This window comes from Podarcis tiliguerta (genome assembly GCF_965153285.1).
Source record: "Podarcis tiliguerta genome assembly, chromosome: 3".
NCBI classification, from domain to species: domain Eukaryota; kingdom Metazoa; phylum Chordata; class Lepidosauria; order Squamata; family Lacertidae; genus Podarcis; species Podarcis tiliguerta.
Window position 1 is genome coordinate 93715678 of NC_139536.1, and position 19987 is coordinate 93735664.

The following is a 19987-nucleotide window of genomic DNA, read 5'->3' on the forward strand; positions in this document are numbered from 1 at the left end:
AGGCTGCAAGAGATTGAGAAGCAGTGCCGTTGTGCGCAGACAAGGTAGTGTAAGGGCTTCTGGCTGCACAGAAGTAAGGATTTCTTTCCCCCCTAAATCTGTTCTGTGATTTCCCCAACCCACCAAACCAGTTTTGAGGCGGGTGCATGAGGAGAAGAGAGGAAGTTCCATTGCACAAGTAGAAGTCCTTTTGCTATCAGAGCTACTTTCCTAGATACCACCCTTTGTGAGTACCTTGCCCAAAGCCCCCTAAAATCTGGCAACAGCCAGATTTGAGGGTAAATTACTAACTTGAGGGTAAATCTCAATTTACTAGTTAAAACTTCCATAAGATTGAGCTACATCATCACTTACATTTTTTCCAGATGCCCTCAGCTTTCGAACGTATTTTATAGTCATTAACAGGAATATTGGGTCATTACTTATAAAAATACAATGATATGCAGCAACAAATACATCAACATGTTTTTTTTAAAAAAGGAGTACACAGGAAGCATGCTAGACTGGGGAAAGACTGGTATAAGGCATTCAAACCGCTAATTAGTAAATGCAATATTTCAACAGATTTTTACATAACAACAGAATATCCCATTTAATTCCCGGGACATTTAGTCACTTGGAATCTATGAAGCGACTGTAAGTAAATTTCCTTTTCCCCTTTAAAATTGTACTTAATCTTCTGTCAACTAACTCTAACTCTTTAAAGCTCTTGTATTTATATGCCATTTTCAGGTGGTAACTCTTGATAGAGGCAGTATCTATCTCATTGCTGACCTGCCAGTATTTTAAGCTAGATTTGTGCTAGGTACAGAATCTCAGTGTTCAGCAGATAATACACATTTGGCTCCTGAGCAAGCCCCTTCCTGTTTTTCTGACCTTTGGTGCTACAAATGCAGAAAGCTTTCTATTATCTTAAACAGAGAGAGAATACCTGTTGCAATTGACAATTCGTTCACGACCACTAGCACAGATTCCTGGTAAATATAAAGATTGCAGATCTGTCACAGTAACTTGCTCTCTCTCTCTCATCACATCTGTTTCTTTCCCAAAACCAATTTCCTGTATTCCAGTGCAGTGAGTAATGGTGCTATTGCTATTAGTTGAGTAAACTGTGGACCAGGGTCGTAAATTTTTTTACAGGAGTCACTGCTAAACATTAGCCTGAACTCTTCCTATCGCATCTTCATTTCACCTTGCTTCATCTGGAGAAGGAAATAAATTAACCTCTAGTTTTACATGTTTTATCTTGACAATTATGAGCCAGTGTGGTGTAGTGGTTGAGAGCGGTAGTCTTGTAATCTGGGGAACCGGGTTCGCGTCTCCGCTCCTCCACATGCAGTTGCTGGGTGACCTTGGGCCAGTCACACTTCTTTGAAGTCTCTCAGCCCCACTCACCTCACAGAGTGTTTGTTGTGGGGGAGGAAGGGAAAGGAGAATGTTAGCCGCTTTGAGACTCCTTAAAGGGAGTGAAAGGCGGGATATCAAATCCAAACTCCTCCTCCTCCTCCTCCTCCTCCTCCTCCTCCTCCTCCTCCTCCTCCTCCTCCTCCTCTTCTTCTCCTTCTTCTAGTGTGTAGACTGAATAATGACAGCTTTTAAAAATCTTGCCGGCTCCTCTTTTTTATTATTATTATTTTAGTCACTCATCACATTGTGTTTTATTAATATAACAACAGAAGGAGGTGGTTTCTTCATGTATCACAAAACTGCACCGTTTAAGTTTATTAATCTTAAGATAGATAGATAGATAGATAGATAGATGATAGATAGATAGATAGATAGATAGATAGATAGATGATAGATAGAACTTTATTCGCATCAGCCGATGGCCATAGCAACAATAAAACATTACAATATACACAGAAAAAAAGGAAATTTAGTATAAAAGCACAGTTTATTAATCTTAAGAGAAATAACATGTAATAATATCTGTGTGTCATTTGATGGGAAAATGGAGTTGGGTGGGGAGGAGATTCGGAATCAGTGGCAGTATTTTAACTTACAGCTGCAACATTCCATTTTATCCCAGGTGGATCTCAGCAACCCCATAGTTTTAAATACTATTCTTTCAAATTGTCTCTTAGCCCCCCCTCCCAATCCTTCACTAAACACACCCCTTGATTAATTGCACTCGGGTTGTAGCAACTGACTGCAGTCTGAGGCAGAGTAACCTTAGTCTGACTCTCAAATTTGCTTCAAGTAAAGACTGCTTCATTCAGTACAAGGTTCGTAGCTGAAGGGTCACAATTCACTTTTAACTGGTGCCAATGAAATTAGGATCTCCTGGCTTTCAGGTTTCCCACTAGCATTCTGCATAATGTTACAGCATCTCACAGTACGTACGTGTCATGCTTGATCTCATTAATATGTACAGTTTGTTGTTTTGTCCAGGCGTCTGGATTCAAATGCACTTCACTGTGACTGTGAAATACTGTGGCTAGCAGATTTGCTGAAGACATATGCAGAGTCCGGTAATGCACAAGCTGCAGCTACTTGTGAATTTCCAAGGAGAATCCAGGGAAGATCAGTGGCCACAATAACACCAGAAGAACTTAACTGTGGTAAGATGGATTGATTTTGTGTGTGTGTGTGTGTGTGTGTAATTTGCCTCCATCTGTCTGTTTCCGGGGTGGGTGGGGATGATATCTAAATTTTGTTGAGAAGTACATCTTGCCCATGTGTACTTCATACAGTGGTACCTCGGGTTAAGTACTTAATTCGTTCCAGAGGTCCATTCTTAATCTGAAACTGTTCTTAACCTGAAGCACCAATTTAGTTAATGGGGACTCCTGCTGCTGCCGTGCCGCCGGAGCACGATTTCTGTTCTCATCCTGAAGCAAAGTTCTTAACCCGAGGTACTATTTCTAGGTTAGCAGAGTCTGTAACCTGAAGCGTATGTAACCCGAGGTACCACTTGTATTAACAATAAATGATTTAATTGTTTCCTGGGATCTCTCTACTCCATTGATTCCTGGCTCATCCTCATTTATTTTTTGCATTATGAAAGCACGCCATTCTGTATCGCAGCCCCTTCTCGGCATTTTGTTAGCAATAATCCACAAAACTATGGGCAGTCTCCAACAAAGTGCTTCTGCTATTTCTGTCTGGACGATGGAACTTCCCCTCCATCTCCTCTCCCTTTGTGCCCCCACACCCTCCCCAAATCATAGAATCATACTGTCGTAGAGTTAGAAGGGACCTTGAGGGTCATTTGGTCCAACCCTGCTCTTCCAATGTCTTCTTTGTTTTCATGAGGCATGGAGAGCCAGTGTGGTGTAGTAGTTAAGAGCGGTAGTCTCGTAAGTCTGGGGAACCGGGTTCGCGTCTCCGCTCCTCCACATGCAGCTGCTGGGTGACCTTGGGCCAGTCACACTTCTTTGAAGTCTCTCAGCCCCACTCACCTCACAGAGTGTTTGTTGTGGGGGAGGAAGGGAAAGGAGAATGTTAGCTGCTTTGAGACTCCTTAAAGGGAGTGAAAGGCGGGATATCAAATCCAAACTCCTCCTCCTCTTCTTCTTCTTCTTCTTCTTCTTCTTCTTCTTCTTCTTCTTCAAGTCACTGGTCCCTGAAAGCATGCTTTTCCTCCCTCCCCTCCTGGCTGTCCCCTAGCCAGAGCCAGAGTCTTCCTGAGCTTGACTTACCTCCCTTCCAAAGGGTTGGGAGAGACCTCAGAGCAGATTGAGGGGGCATGCACAGAGGGTAGAGAGTCAGGTGGAAACGCCAGTGCTCAGCCAGAGGTCCTTGTGTCAACAGAACTATGTACATCATTGGATACTGCCCAATGTAATAAACCTTTTTTTTAAAAAAACACACATCTTGAAACAGAAAGGATTGCTTGAAGGGTATTTAAATGTCCGTGAATTACTACTTCATCCTATAATAATGAAAATATGATTTGGGCATCTTGCTTGGAAATTTGCACGTGTCGTGTGACGGCTGAGTAAATGTGAGGATATAAATTCTAGGCAAGCAGCCAAACATTCATGTGGCGCTGATACACATAACACGACAGAGCTGAAATTAAAACCCTCGAAAGAGATACAGGGTACTTTTAAGCCAGGCCTGCATGGCTTGTGAACCACCAAACCAAGCCAGCCATGTGGCCCGTTGGACTTAATAAACAACCTGTTCTGGCTGCCTGCTTGGGACTGCAAAAACAAGAGTATTGTCAGGCTCCTGACTTAACATAGTTGATGTCTGAGTTTGCGGCTACCCATAAGCATTTGTGAGGACAGAATGCTGGGCGAGTTAGGCCTTTATTCTGCTCCAGCAGGGCTCTTAAGTATTGTGTTCAGCAAGCTGTGAAGGTCTACTCTTATGTGTTTTAAATGATGCCTCATGTGGTTCTTTTTACCTCTACAGTTTTTCTGTCATTGCATTGAAAGTCTGAAAACTCTTGGTGGTACAGTTATTTGAGACAGCTGTACTACGTATGACACTGCATTTTAAAAATTGTTCTTAGAAGGAGACATTAAAGAAATTGTGTAATGCATGGCATATAGATCTTCATACTGTAAACTTTTTTGTTAATATATATTAAAACTTTATTATTAGCCTAAAATAATAACTGATGTTATGCTTAATAGTGTTTAGGTTCACACAGCCTAACTTCATCTGTGAGAACTATAATATTTTTCGCACCATAGGGCGCACCGGACGATAGGGCGCACCCAGTTTTTAGGGGGGGAAATCAAGAAAAAAAAACTTTTTTCCCCGCCAGCCCCAAAGAGCAGCGTACAGGCTGCGCACAACCTCTCCATGCCGGAGGGGTTGCGCGTGGCTATGGCACAAGCCAAGGCAGCGAGCAGGATGGATCCCGCTCACTGTTTTGGCTTCCTCTTTAGCCCCGCGCAACCTCTCCTTGCCGGGAGACGCTGCGCAGGGCTAAAGAAGCCATAGCCCCGTGCAGCTTCTCCTTACCGGAGGGGTTGTGTGCAGCTATGGAGCAAGCCAAGGCAGCAAGCGGGATGGATCCCGCTTGCTGTTTTAGCTTCCCCTTTAGCCCCGTGCAGCCTCTCCTTGCTGGGAGACGCTGCGCAGGACTTTCCTGGCTTTACTGGGAGGTGGGGGGGATTCCCTCACCTCTCGCAAAAGCCCACAGGAGCCACACAACCCCTTTAAAGAGATTGCGGCTTCTCCTGGTTTTTCCGGGAAGTGGGGGAATTCCCCCACCTCCCGCAAAACCGGCAGAAGCCGCGCGCACTTTAAAAGGGTTGCACGGCTTCTCCTGACTTTCCTGGGAGGTGGGGGGATTCCCTCACCTCTCGCAAAAGCCCGCAGAAGCCGCACAACCCCTTTAAAGAGATCGCGGCTTCTCCTGGCTTTTCTGGGAGGTGGGGGAAGGGACTGATGCGGCCAGTCAGTCCCTTCTCCCTCCTGTGGAAAAGCCCGCAAGAGCGCACGGAGCTTGTGTGCGGCTCTTGGGGGCTTTTCCCGCCTGCCTCCCCCCTGCATTCGCTCCATAGGACGCACACACATTTTCCCTTGCTTTTTAGGAGGGAAAAAGTGCGTCCTATGGTGCGAAAAATACGGTAATCTTTTATACCTTACATTAAAATGGAAGAGCTAACCTATTCATAGTTTATTTTTCAGTCACATTAAAAAAAATAAAATGCTTTGTTGATTATACAGAGAGACCAAGAATTACATCAGAGCCTCAGGATGTGGATGTTACCTCAGGGAATACCGTTTACTTCACTTGCAGAGCTGAAGGCAATCCCAAACCAGAAATTATTTGGCTTCGAAACAAGTAAGGCTACTTGGTGAAGACTGGACATTTTCACCCCCCTAAAAAGTTTTTGATTTGAGTTTCCATTGAAATGAGGCTGTGTTTTAATGTTGTATTTTAATCTTGTTTTTAAGTTGTATTTCAATCAATTTGTTTTTATATCGGGTGTTAGCCGCCCTGAGCCCGGTCTTGCTGGGGAGGGTGGGGTATAAATAAAATGTATTAGTATTAATATTATTCGAAAATAATTTTCTATGTGTAGACTCATCTTAAGAGTTCATTGACCAACATCAGATCACTTGCAAAAACTGTTTGCATTTTGAGTTTAGCTGCGATATCTTTTCCTTTTATACAGTTCTGTGAGGGCCTGCACACACAACACACTGAACAAATTCACGTTCAGTTTTTTGGGGTAATTTTTTTAGAATACTTATAAATTGAAGGTGTTTAGTCCCACAGTTTTCTCTCTCCATAGTAATGAGCTCAGTATGAAAACGGATTCCCGTTTGAACTTGCTCGATGATGGCACGCTCATGATTCAGAACACTCAAGAGACTGACCAGGGCATTTACCAGTGCATGGCCAAAAATGTGGCAGGAGAAGTGAAAACTCAAGAAGTTACTCTACGCTACTTTGGTTCACCAGGTGTGTAGATTTCTAATGTGTGTTTTTTTTAAAAAAAATACTATGTTGCATACCTCTTATTCAAAGAGATAAGCTTAATAGTACAATATAATTTGCATGACCCATTGCAGATCTAGAACACACAAAACAGCATGACCAGGGCCTTCCTTTTATTTTTATTTTGTAAATTTAGAAGTCGTGTGAAATCAGAAATATTTAGGGCCACACCAGATTCCCTATAACATAATAATATCCCTATGATATAGGGCCTATATAACAGGAGGTGGGTGAGATTTAAAGTGCATTAGTTGCGAGTGGGAGCTGAGCACTCTCCTGGTGGAACTCAGTTGCCAGGAACAACTGCTGCAGGAAGAAAAAACAGTCAGGGATAAACAGCTGTGCAGTGGTACCTTGGGCTAAGAACTTAATTCATTCTGGAGGTCTGTTCTTAACCTAAAACTGTTCTTCACCTGAAGCACCAATTTAGCTAATGGGGCCTCCTGCTGCCGCCGCGCCACTGGAGCACGATTCCTGTTCTCATCCTGAAGCAAAGTTCTTAACCCGAGGTACTATTTATGGGTTAGCGGCGTCTGTAACCTGAAGTGTATGTAACCCGAGGTACCACTGTAGTCAACTGCAGAAGGTATGGCAGGGAAGCGGCGCTCATCTGACCTCCTGATGACTGTGTTGCTACTGCTTCCAGGGAAGGAGGAGGAGAGACCAAGGTGGCAGGGATGTTGGGGCAGTAGAAATGCGCTGGTGGAATCAGTCTGGTGCTTCTGCGGCTATATTTGCACTTTGTCAGTCTCTGTGTCACGTCTCAGTTCCCCCTCTCCTCAGTAAACAGCAGCATCTCACTTGTCACTTATTGCGGGGGCTGAACCTCCCCCCCCATGGCCCCTAGGAGTTGGCTCCTATGGCACCACCACATTGCCTACTGCTAGTTTTACAGTGGTACCTCCGGTTACGAACTTAATTGGTTCCAGAGGTCCGTTCGTAACCGGAAACCACTCGTAACATAAGGCGTGCTTTTGCTAATGGTGTCCTGCGGCGCCGGAGCACAACCTCCGCTTGAATCTCGGGGCAAAGTTCACAACAAGGAGCACCTACTTCCGGGTTAGCGGAGCGCGTAAGCCAAAGCGTTCGCAAAGGGGACGGTACATAACCCGAGGTACCACTGTACTGTGATCAAGGGGAAATTCAGTTTGCTTTTTCCTCATGTTTTGCTTGAAATTTCTCGTTTCTCAACTTTTATACAGCAGCTTCTTTTAAAGAGTGTACATTCCTTTTGTTTCATTTCTCTAAATGCCAGAATATTGGTATTAACAGAGGGTATCTTAAACATTATTCCATTTGTTACAGCTAGGCCAAGCTTTGTGATTCACCCCCAAAATACAGAGGTACTGGTTGGAGAAAGTGTCACCCTGGAATGCAGCGCAACCGGTCACCCCCAGCCACGGATCACATGGACTAAAGGGGACAGAACTCCTCTCCCAAGTGACCCTCGCATCACCATAACTCCGTCAGGAGGGCTTTACATCCAAAACGTGGAGCAGGAAGATGGTGGAGAATATGCCTGTTTTGCAACCAACAGCATCGATAGCATCCATGCGACTGCATTCATCATTGTTCAAGGTACGTGGTGTTTTGATCTACAATCTTAAGTACTGATGTTCTGTGGTTCAGTGAGCTATTGGGGGTGGGGGGGAATAGTCCGAAGTATATATTCTGACTCTCTTTCCATTTTCTCTTTATCACATAGCCGTACCTCAGTTTACTGTGACTCCTCAAGACAGAATAGTAATTGAGGGACAAACTGTTGACTTCCCTTGTGAGGCCCAGGGATATCCACAGCCAGTCATTGCCTGGACTAAAGGAGGTAAGAATTCTGATTTGGGGAGAAATCTGTACACCTTGAAAAAAATTAATACGCTTTTGCAAAATTCAAGCCATTATGTGATCTAGCAGAAATTATGTCTATTTCAGTTTCCCTGATTTTGCTAGTAACAGTTGTTCTTGGTTTCAAAAATTCACCTCTCATTTGAGTTTGGGTTTAAGAGCCCCTGAAGTCTAGCTCAGGAAAATTTGGTCATTATTGGGTACGGCCAGATGGTCTCCATTCTTTGGCTGTTCCATCAGTTACCTCTGTCCCACATGTTGCTCTTGCCTTTTGATTAACTTGGAAGATTTTTAGGCTTAGGACTGTATCCAAGGAAGGTTTCCCTCGCACAACAGAACTTCCCACCTCTCTCCTTCCTCTGAATCTCTCTCCCCACCTGGCCCCCAAGGTTCTGTTGCATAAATGGATGCTCTTGTGTGAATGGGACAACTTGACTTGATACAACCATCAACTTTAACCTTATCTCCTTCCTTTTTTCCATAACAGGTTACTAACACATGTGACCATTACATATGCTTTGAATTGTAGGCACCAATCACTTATAATTTATGTATCTGAAATAAAGACAAGATTTGAGCTGTTTTCTTAGTTGAGAATGACTTGAAACTTCCTTCAGATACATGTTATATCTGAAGTCCAAACAACTTATGTTTACGTGATTGTGAAGATATTCCTCTTCTAAATATATTATATGAAGGTGCAGAAGTTTCAGCCATTCACAGATTTTTCCTCTTGTTTTCCTCTGCAGCTGCTGCAGAGGAAACAGGTGGAAGAACTCAAATACACACATGTTACTGTTTACACTTGCATTAAAGAACCTGCAGAATTGTGTTGATCACTTTGAACTGTTGATTTCACTAGGATATGCTTCCAAGTAATTTGTGATCAAGGTGAAAAGCTAAAATTTATTGTTTTATTTCAAAATTTTTATATATTTATTAAAATAGAGCACGCACAGAAGAAGATGTAAAAAGTGCAGTAGACAGCATTTGCCATATTAGTACATGATATTTGATATTAATTTTCACTTTTTAAAAATCTTCCATTATCTCAAAAGTGTTTTCCTTTCTGCAATGGAATTAAGACAATACAATTATAAGAGGAAATCAGTTTTGACTTATTCTTTCGCAATGATCATTTCTGGTATCATTCTTAGTGCTTTAAAATCTCTTTGGCTAAGCTTAGTGAAGAAGGCAAATCCACAATTGGGAGAATGCAAAATATGAGCTTCCACCAAATCAAACTGGCCTGGACCCAGACCTGTGCAAATATGAGATGGTTAAAACAGGGTTGTTTTAGGCTTGAGAATATACATAAATATTTTCTTAAAGTACATTGCCTCCCCATGCTGCATTTTCTGGGAAAGCTGGGGAGGGGAATGATATCAACCGGAACCAAGTAAGATTTGTCCATTTTAATTGTCCTATTTCATCTTCTTTTTGTAAGAACAAGGTTGACAGAATGAAGAATGCTTTGGAAATATTGTTGGCCCAGTGGTCAAATCAATGGTGCAATACTTTCCTTTTTTTGAAAAAAATAATTGTATGTTTCAGGAAGCCAACTTTCTGTAGACAGAAGGCACTTAGTCCTATCATCTGGAACACTGAGGATTTCCAGAGTTGCTTTACATGATCAAGGCCAGTATGAATGTCAAGCTGTTAACATTGTAGGATCTCAAAGAGTTGCTGTTCATCTGACTGTACAGCCTAGAGGTAGGTTCACAAAAACTCATGTTCATCCAGATTGTTAATATGTTTTAAACCACCTTTCGGTTTGAAATCAGACTAGATTTTCCTTATTTTGAACATACACATGTTAAGAACTATTAAGTATACAGTTGATATACTGTTCAATTTCTCTCTCTCTCTCTCTCTCTCTCTCTCTCTCTCTCTCACACACACACACACACACACAGAGAGAGAGAGAGAGAGAGAGAGAGAGAGAGATGTAATCTCTCTATTTGAGACAAGCTAGGAAGATAAAGCTTGACACATTTATAGGGATGATAGCGATGAAATACAGAATTTTTTCATCACCAGAATTTTTAGTTGAATAGAGGTTTGTGGGTGTACAACTGTAGCCTCGATGAATGTGAATGTTTCTGTTTAAAGACTTTTAGCCGCTTGTGATGGCTTCTGTGCAACTTTTATTTTATTTTATTTTTTAGTAACCCCTGTGTTTGGTAATGTTCCAAGTGATATGACAGTAGTAGTTGGCACAAATGTGCAGATTCCATGCAGTTCTCAAGGAGAGCCTGAGCCAGTAATAACATGGAATAAGGTAATAAACTCATGTTTATAATAAGAATGGGTTTTCAGATTCCTGTGTAGTTCGTTCTTTACAAAGCATATGGTAGCTGACAGCTGTGGCGCCTTGGTATAAATTATTAGTTTCGCTTCTTTCTGAGACCATGTGTTTGGAAAAGTTATTCAAACTGCAGGTACTTAACAATGCAATTAATCTGGAAAATATGCTTCCTAAAGGCAAAGATGATTATATACATGATATTAGCAGCAAGGGCTTTATATGCAAAATACTGGAAAAAAGAGAAATTCCTCATTTGAGAGCCTGGAATATTAAACTGTAGGATGTGACAATGTGTAGCAAAGCCTTTGACAAAGGGAAGGGAGACAAATAAATTTGAACAAGAATGGTCGAAGAGAGCTTTGGAACAGCAAGCAGGAGGGGAATAATAGTTCTAATGCTTTCTCAATTCTGTGAAAATATTTGGCTATGACCCATCCTCCAATCGCCATGCTTACAAATTTTAAAATTATACAAAGCACTGTAATTTATAAATGAAATGCTGAATATATGAGACTCAAAAGTTGCCCTCCTACTTGGTAATAGTATGGGAGGAATTCATCTTCAGCCAAAGGCAAACATTTCAACCTGCAAAAGGAACAATCCCTTCTCCCTGCATGCTGTTCTGGGGGGTTCTGGAGCCAATTTTGAGGGGCACACAGGACTTCTGCTTACAGTTGAATCCCATCCTATATTCTTCATGCATAGCTCTCGTTATTAATACAATGTATTTTTTAATTTATTTAAGTTTGTTAGTGTTTGATTATCACCAGCGGGTGGACTTAAAACAGTAAATTAAATTGGCTTTCTGATTTGCCGCAGGATGGTGTTCAAGTTACTGAAAGTGGAAAATTTCACGTTAGCCCTGAGGGATTTCTTACCATTCGTGATGTTGGACCAGCGGATGAAGGCCGTTACGAATGTGTCGCAAGGAATACAATTGGATATTCTTCAGTTAGTATGGTACTAAGTGTAAATGGTAAGATTTATAAACTGCAGTTGGTGTGGAAGTCTCTCTCTAAAAAAATTACCAGGATCTTCAGAAGAGAAGAGGCTTCACTGGCAATGCAGTAACTGGTGGTAGAATGTAGAAATTATAAAAACTTCTGGTTCGCCACAAGCGGCTTAGTCATGCTGGCCACATGACCCGGAAGCTGTATGCCGGCTCCCTCGGCCAATAAAGCGAGATGAGCGCCACAACCCCAGAGTCGTCCACGACTGGACCTAATGGTCAGGGGTCCCTTTACCTTTACTTTAAAAGGGAAGGGTTGCAGGGAATGAGGGAAATGGAAAGGTATTTTGAAACACAGGTGTCAGGCACACCAAGGGAAGATAATTTCTACTGCATATTTAATTATTCTTTGGATGGCTCGATAATAAGGTGTCCGCCAGCAAATTCACTAATATACATCATTGTCTCCTGTTTCAGAGGATGCCGTTAGAAAGGTAATCTAGAATTTGGAATGGGCTATTTTTGGCGAGGTTTGTTCCACCTGGCTTATTGTAAAGGGTTGGGCTGTGGGGTTTTTTGTACTTCTGCAAACCTCAGAGTTTCCACAAGCTTGCTGATACCTCCTCCTTATTTCTCAGTGGCTGTTATGGCTACAGTTCTGTTGACACTCACCACTTGCATTCACTATTAGAAGGAAGGTGTGCAGGGAAGTTGTGGCAGAATTTCAAGAGACTGAGAATACTGAAGAGATAAAATGCTTTCCAGGGCAAATAGGAGTCTTTCATCTTTCCTAGAGACCACCCAGCCTCCCCCCCCCCTCTAGATCAGAAATGTTGCTAAGATACAGATAAGATTACATGCTGCAGCTGAGAACCCTGGATTTGCTTTAGGAAGACCTAAAGAGTCAGAGATTGCTTGCTTGCTTTCTTGCTTGCTTTCTTGCTTTCTTCCAATGCACTGCCTTTGAAACTCCTATCTATTTTAGAAGGTAATGGGATCAAGTGATCAAGAAAAAGCCCAGAGCCTTTTAGACAGTGTGAATCTATCATGGCTCACATATTTTAAGTGTGTCTTTGGCTTATATGGCATTGTGGTTTGGGGTTCTTTAACACCTTTGTATTACAAAACAAAGAACAAATACTAATGGTAATTTATACCTTTTCATTGAACTTGTAGAAGAATGGAGGCATATTCCCAATGCAATCTGTTTTTTTTTTAAGGATGTTCTCAATATATTGAAATTTTTCAGCTGTAAAAGTGAAACTTTTTAGAAAAGAAGAGATTGATTTGTAATACAAAAATGATGTCGTGTCTAGACTTTGCTTATAGTGAGTCATTTTTGTATGTGGATAAATTTGCAGCTTTTTTTCCTCTCCCCCTCTCTCTAGTTCCTGATGTCAGTCGAAATGGAGATCAGTTTGTAGCAAGCTCAATTGTTGAAGCAATTGCTACTGTTGACAGAGCAATAAACTCAACCCGTACACATTTGTTTGACAGGTATTGTCTGGAGGGTTTTTGTTTTATTTTATTTCATCATGACAGTGTGCTGGTTTATTACTTGTTCGTTTTGTAACAGTAGCTTGAGGGGACATGGCAGTTTTGCTCAAAGATCAACCGGATACTCTACATCTTGTAATTCTTTTAGCTACGATAAATCCCCCTCTCTTCACAAGTAATCCCATATAGGCATATCCACACATCAGTTGCCTGCAATCTCAGTGGGTGGTGTAGCACAAAATGCTTTCCCACTGAGGCATAACTAAGCTTCTGGGATATTTCTACTGGTTGTTTGGACTGGAGGATAGGGAGCACTTAGTCTAAGGCCTGCTGACTCTTTGGAGACTGGAAGTGCAGAAGCTGTGTATCCGATTCCCTAAATCAGAGCCATGTGGCTTTTCCAGTTTCCAAGTAATTGTAGAAGCCCAACCAGTTCAAAATCTTCCCCATAGAAGCTGTACAACTATTTGAGGGAGGAAAAAGAGGAAGTACTACTATTCTCCACTGCAATGCGCTCTACGTGGGGCTGCCTTTGAAGGTGACTTGGAAACTACAACTAATCCAGTATGCAACAGCTAGACTGGTGACTGGAAGTGGCTGCCGGGACCATATAACACCGGTCCAAAAGGATCTTCACTGGCTCCCAGTATGTTTCCAGGCACAATTCAAAGTGTTGGTGCTGTCCTTTAAAGCCCTAAAGAGCCTCAGCCCAGTATACCTGAAGGAGCGTCCCCACCTCTATCGCTCAGCCCAGACACTGAGGTCCTCCTCCGAGGGTCTTCTGTTGGCTCCCTCACTGTGAGAAGTGAAGTTACAGGGAACCAGGAAGAGGGCCCCTCTCAGTAGTGGTGTCCTCCCTGTGGAATGCTCTCCCTTCAGATGTCAAGGAGATAAAGAATTACACAACTTTTAGAAGGCAGCTCTGTATGGGGAGGTTTTTAACACTTGAGCCTAGGATTTGCCAATCAGAAGGGTTCCCATAGGCATCTGGTTGGCCACCGTGGCAACAGGATGCAGGAGTAGATGGACCACTGTTCCATCCCATCAGGGCTCTCCTTGTGTCCCTAAGATCTCATGCCAAAGTACACTTGTCCCCTTTTGAAACAACACTAGCTTATCTTTGGAAACAACTCTCTCAAGTTTTGAAGCATACTTTCAGGATCCCAGTTGTGCACATGTATAGCTTTCCACTCACGTCTTTTGGAACTATTCCTTCCACCCCAGCGAGCTGTTCTGGGGATTCTCCTGACCTCTCCCCTCCCAAAGACCCAATTTTGTGGGCCACATTGGGGGAGGGAAGAGAAGGGAAAGCCCCATTGCACAAATGAAAGGCTCTCGCTGATGGGCCTCATTAGCTGAGTCCTGCCCAATGCATGTGATGGAGACATTTTCTTAGATTTTGTATACTCCAGTCCACAGTGAATCTAGTGAAATGTGTCAACAAGGGGTTCTTTTCTCCTTGTTTCGTTTTGTGGTTGTGCAGCATGCTTGACAGTCCTTACTCAACAAACCATGTGAAGTTGTCAGCTGCTGATACTTTATTTATTTATTTCTTGCTTGCCATTTGGGGGATAAGCAATCAAGGTATGTATTTATGAACGACTTGTTGCCAACAATTTAATATAGCAATTAGAGCTTTTATAGATCATAGTCTTCATATTAGTAACCAGTCAGCACATAGTGTTAAAGGCACAGCCGCTTTATCACACACATCTGGATGGCTCTGTTTACCCTTTTACTTTTATGTCTTCTTCCTGTTTTCATCTATTAGCCGCCCTCGTTCTCCAAATGATCTGCTGGCCTTATTTCGATACCCAAGAGATCCTTACACTGTTGAGCAAGCAAGAGCTGGAGAAATATTCGAAAGAACATTGCAGCTAATTCAAGAACATGTGCAAGATGGTCTGATGGTTGACCTAAATGGAACAAGTCAGTGCTTTTGCCTTGTGTGCTCTAATTATGCATGACATTAGCCTGGAGTGGCATAGTCCAGCGCTGTGTGCCTTATTGTCCAGGTTTTGGCCTCTTTGTCAGAAGCTTATATACAGATGTTGCGTGCTGTCACTGGGTGTAGAGTTATGTCATGTGTGTTATGCCAAGTCCTGTGTTCTGTTGTGGGACTAGGAGTTGGTGGTCAGTTGTGGGTTGTGTGGTTTTAGTTTTCAAATCAGTTTAGTGGCAAACATATCCCTCCTGTGAGTTCCATCGTTGGTATCAGGGCCAGATTCTAAAGGTGGATTTGGCAGGTGTGGACATGCCAGTCCCAGCTATGCCAGCACCATTGCTAGATTTGAGCATCTCTGCCTGTGTACCACCTGTGACAGTGACATGCCTTGTGTTCCTTGTTTGGCATAGTGGGCCTTCTCCACCTCCTCTGTCCTCTCGGCTGGTGTATCTTGAGCGTAGGGTTTTAGCTGTATATAATAAATAAAATGCACATCTGAAACCTTCTTTTTTAAAAAAGTCTTGCGCCAGGAAGATGTCTCTGATCTAAACTGCTTCCGGCAAAGTGAAAAGCAATAGTGGTGAGCAACCTGGTTTCATTTTCCCTCCAGAAAAGGTGCTTTGGGGGTAAAATTAAATGTTTCATCACAAACATAAAGTGCTTGGGTGGGAAGAAAGTTGTGGTGGGTGAAGGAACAGGCTAGGAATTGAAGCTAGGGTTCTTGAACTGCAGGCTGGGGCTCAGATAGTTTGTGCCCCAAATGAAGGAATAGCCATTGACACATGGCATTGACACCGAACAGCTGAAAAGAGTGGTGTAGACTCCATGAGCTGGAATGAAGTATGTGAAACTTTTGTAAGTGCCTCAAATAGCACCTACACAACAGGTTAAATTCAAAAATAATACATAGCGGGATTTTTAAAAAATGTTTTCTCTCCCTCCCCTCATTCTTCTCTTTCGAAGTGTCTCTCTTCTCTCAAACTGCATACTTTATTCTGAAAGCAAAATGCAAATAAGATGTTTTAGCACCATAAAGGTTCATCCGAGGGTTTCACAAATGAAACACATATGACTCTTTACTTCTTTCCCTCCAGTGTGGAATGCTGCTTGAGGATATGAGCAACTCTATATCCACACTGCTTAAAGCGTGTTTTGTAATCACCTTTTCTGACAACGCCTAATAATTGCCCCGGTGGAATACCCATATCCTTAGTCTGAATGTATCAGCATAACCTAAATTGGCATTTGTAAAGCAATTATTTAATAATCCCTCCAAGGCCTTGTTTTTGGCAGTTATCTGTGCTTGAGGCATGTTGCAAAGTAGTTGGAAGCTATACCAAAATCTTAGAAAGGCAGAACAGCTAGGACTTGGCAGGTAATGAACTGCTGCAGCCAGGTTGATCATGTGAAAGGAAATACTTTTCCTTAGGATGGTTCTTCTGTTTTGAGTAATTGTGAGTTTTATTAAAATATACTAAAAACTTAAACTCAAAACCCTGAACTCAGCACAAGGTTCTATGCTTCATGGTTTTGAAACGTTACCAGAGTAACTCAACTACCCAGATTTCTCCACATAATTCGGACTAAACAGATAATATATACTGAGTCGTTTATTGTCTTGTCGCATTCTCCAAATCCAAATCATGACTTTGACAATGTACGTTTTTTGTGTGGAACTGTTGTGATATATTTGATAGCAGTCTTGTCGAAACAAACCATTTTCAAGAATAGTTGTGAATAAAATCCTAACATTTCTAGATTAAATATTATATAAAATAATTTTAATCATTCTTAAAAAGTAATTCGCAAACAATTCTGGCAATAATACAATCATACTGGATATGGCTGAAACAATCTTAGTTTTTTCTTATTGTCTCTTTTTACGAATAAGCCTTGGCTTCTAATAGATGTCTGTTTGAGAGAAACAGGTCACAAAATGCATAACTCCTAAGCTGCTGCCCTACCAAGGAAGCAAAACAGGGATTGTGGAAGCTGTAGCTCATGCACAAATTAATTTCCATAGCATTGTATTATGCCAGCATTATGTGCAACCAAGGGCACTGGTGGATCAGTTTTTTTAAAATAAAAAAAGTTTGTGATTAAGTTATTTGTAGCTTGTCTCCCATTACTTTAAGCAAGTTTTTTTAAAAATACTACTAGGAAAAGAATAATTTTTGTGCTACCTCCTAAAGGTGATCTGCAACCCTACACCCACTTCCTCATGGGAAGCCCCATTGTACTCAAGGGGGCCTGTATTCTCAGTAATGACTGTGTGTGAAGTCAACTGGTCGATTAATAGATCAAGTAATGTCACACCTTTTGAGATATCGAAAGAGGGAGCTTTCTAGCTTATGATATAATAAACAGAAGCTACCATTCATCATAGCTCCTGTGCCTTCTTTCCGAAAGAAAATGGCTATCTTTAATATTTTCTTTCCCGTTCCTATTGCAGTAACACACCAGAACCAAAAGAGCCTCAAAAGGTAAAGAACTGTGCCCCTTAACTCACAGTACCCTGATTTAAAATGCCCCCCAACTAATTAGTTTATCAGTGTTGTAGATTGTACATGGTTAAAACTGATTAAAGCATGTAGTAATAGCATTTTTGTTTCCAGGACTTAAAAAGTATTTGATCCTTCCCTCTCTCTCTCTTATCTGTTTCAGGCTATCACTATAATGACCTTGTGTCTCCACAGTATTTGAATCTGATAGCTAACCTCTCAGGCTGCACGGCCCATAGGCGTGTGAATAACTGCTCAGATATGTGCTATCACCAGAAATACAGAACACATGATGGGACCTGCAATAACTTGCAGCATCCGATGTGGGGAGCCTCCCTAACAGCCTTTGAACGCTTGCTGAAGTCAGTCTACGAAAACGGATTTAATTTGCCAAGGGGCATTGGAGCTAACCGGCGGTATAATGGACACACACTCCCAATGCCACGCTTGGTTTCAACCACGCTGATCGGGACGGAAACAATAACCCCTGACGACCAGTTTAGCCATATGCTGATGCAATGGGGCCAATTCCTAGACCATGACCTGGACTCCACCGTTGCTGCTCTGAGTGAAGCCAGGTTTTCTGATGGCCAGCACTGCAGCTCCGTTTGTACAAACGACCCCCCGTGTTTCTCCATCATGGTGCCGCCCAACGACCCTCGAGTCAGGAACGGAGCGCGGTGCATGTTTTTTGTGCGTTCCAGCCCGGTGTGCGGAAGCGGCATGACTTCCCTTCTCATGAATTCGGTTTACCCACGAGAACAGATCAACCAGCTGACTTCCTATATCGATGCATCCAATGTGTATGGCAGTTCGGATCACGAGGCACAAGAAATCAGAGATTTGGCAAGCCACAGGGGGCTTCTGAGACAGGGCATTGTGCAGAGATCTGGGAAGCCTCTTCTCCCATTTGCTACCGGCCCACCAACTGAATGTATGCGGGATGAGAATGAGAGCCCGATTCCTTGCTTCTTAGCCGGCGACCATCGCGCCAATGAACAGCTGGGACTCACCAGCATGCATACCCTGTGGTTCAGAGAGCACAACAGGATTGCCACAGAGTTGCTGAAACTCAACCCACACTGGGACGGCGATACAATTTATCACGAAACACGCAAGATTGTGGGTGCAGAAATGCAACACATAACGTACAGCCACTGGCTGCCTAAGATTTTGGGAGAGGTAGGATTGAAGATGCTTGGCGAATATAAAGGTTACGACCCCAATATTAATTCTGGAATAACTAATGAATTTGCAACTGCCGCTTTTAGGTTTGGTCACACGCTGATCAATCCCATACTGTATCGGTTGGATGAAAACTTTGAGACTATTCCACAAGGCCACATACCTCTTCATAAAGCGTTCTTCTCCCCGTTTCGGATTGTAAACGAAGGAGGCATTGACCCGCTTCTAAGGGGTTTATTTGGTGTCGCTGGTAAGATGCGTGTAACGTCGCAGTTGCTCAATACGGAATTGACAGAGAGGCTTTTCTCCATGGCTCGGGCAGTAGCGTTAGATCTGGCCGCAATGAATATTCAAAGAGGTAGAGATCACGGAGTACCACCTTACCACGATTTTAGAGTTTACTGTAACCTTTCTTCGGCTCACACGTTTGAAGATTTGAAAAATGAAATCAAGAATCCTGACATCAGAGAGAAACTCAGGAGGTAAGTGTTAGATAGGTAAAGTAAAGGGACCCCTGACCATTAGGTCCAGTCGTGGCCGACTCTGGGGTTGCGGTGCTCATCTCACTTTATTGGCCGAGGGAGCCGGCGTATAGCTTCCAGGTCATGTGGCCAGCATGACTAAGCCACTTCTGGCAAACCAGAGTAGCGCATGGAAACGCTGTTTACCTTCCCGCCAGAGCGGTACCTATTTATCTACTTGCACTTTGACGTGCTTTCGAACTGCTAGGTTGGCAGGAGCAGGGACAGAGCAACGGGAGCTCACCCCGTCTCTGGGATTCAAACCAACGACCTTCTGATCGGCAAGTCCTAGGCTCTGTGGTTTAACCCACAGCGCCACCCGCGTCTCAAAGTGTTAGATAAATGTGACTTAAAATAAAAATGTACTTATTTGGTGGGAACTAAACATTCTTATTTCTTTAAACAAAAGCAATAAAGCTCTCAATTGTAAGTTATGCACTTTCAAAGGGTTGTATCCAACACTTCTGCTCACACAACAGGACTTTTTCTTCTCCTCCTCCTCTCCCTGCATGCTCCCCAGATCTGCTCCAGAGGATCTCCTGATTCTTTAGAAGAGCTTTTGAAGGTGCATGATTGGGCTATAGGAGAGAGAAGAGGAGGAGGAACCAGCAGCATTGGATACAACCCAGAATGTTTAATTTCATGGCAGTCTGTCAATATATTATATACACATATATTTAAACTTGCATATGACACTACTGCCCTTAGACAAAGCTAAGAATGCCTTTGTGCTATCTAGATAGATGGATTTATTTGATAGATTTGCTGAACCAACTAATGTTTAAAATGTTGGAGGTTACCTTCTGAGTTACAGCAGAGGTTTACATTAC

At 42.6% G+C, this 19987-nt stretch overlaps 1 protein-coding gene across 4 annotated transcripts in view; it reads left to right on the plus strand.

Moving 5' to 3' along the window:
• Window positions 1-19987, plus strand: part of PXDN (peroxidasin) — a 74073-nt gene that overhangs the window by 37978 nt on the left and 16108 nt on the right. For all 4 annotated transcript variants that reach the window (XR_014508940.1, XR_014508941.1, XM_083431434.1 and 1 more), the window contains 12 exons: window positions 565-636; window positions 2392-2561; window positions 5632-5749; window positions 6204-6373; window positions 7715-7987; window positions 8115-8231; window positions 9806-9964; window positions 10420-10532; window positions 11379-11535; window positions 12897-13005; window positions 14777-14934; window positions 17615-19118. Coding sequence is in view for 2 of the 4 variants with exons in the window: in XM_083431434.1 (XP_083287560.1) it covers window positions 565-636; window positions 2392-2561; window positions 5632-5749; window positions 6204-6373; window positions 7715-7987; window positions 8115-8231; window positions 9806-9964; window positions 10420-10532; window positions 11379-11535; window positions 12897-13005; window positions 14777-14934; window positions 17615-19118 (3120 nt within the window). In the remaining 2 variants the exon portion in view is untranslated. The remainder of the gene's footprint in view (window positions 1-564; window positions 637-2391; window positions 2562-5631; window positions 5750-6203; window positions 6374-7714; window positions 7988-8114; window positions 8232-9805; window positions 9965-10419; window positions 10533-11378; window positions 11536-12896; window positions 13006-14776; window positions 14935-17614; window positions 19119-19987) is intronic.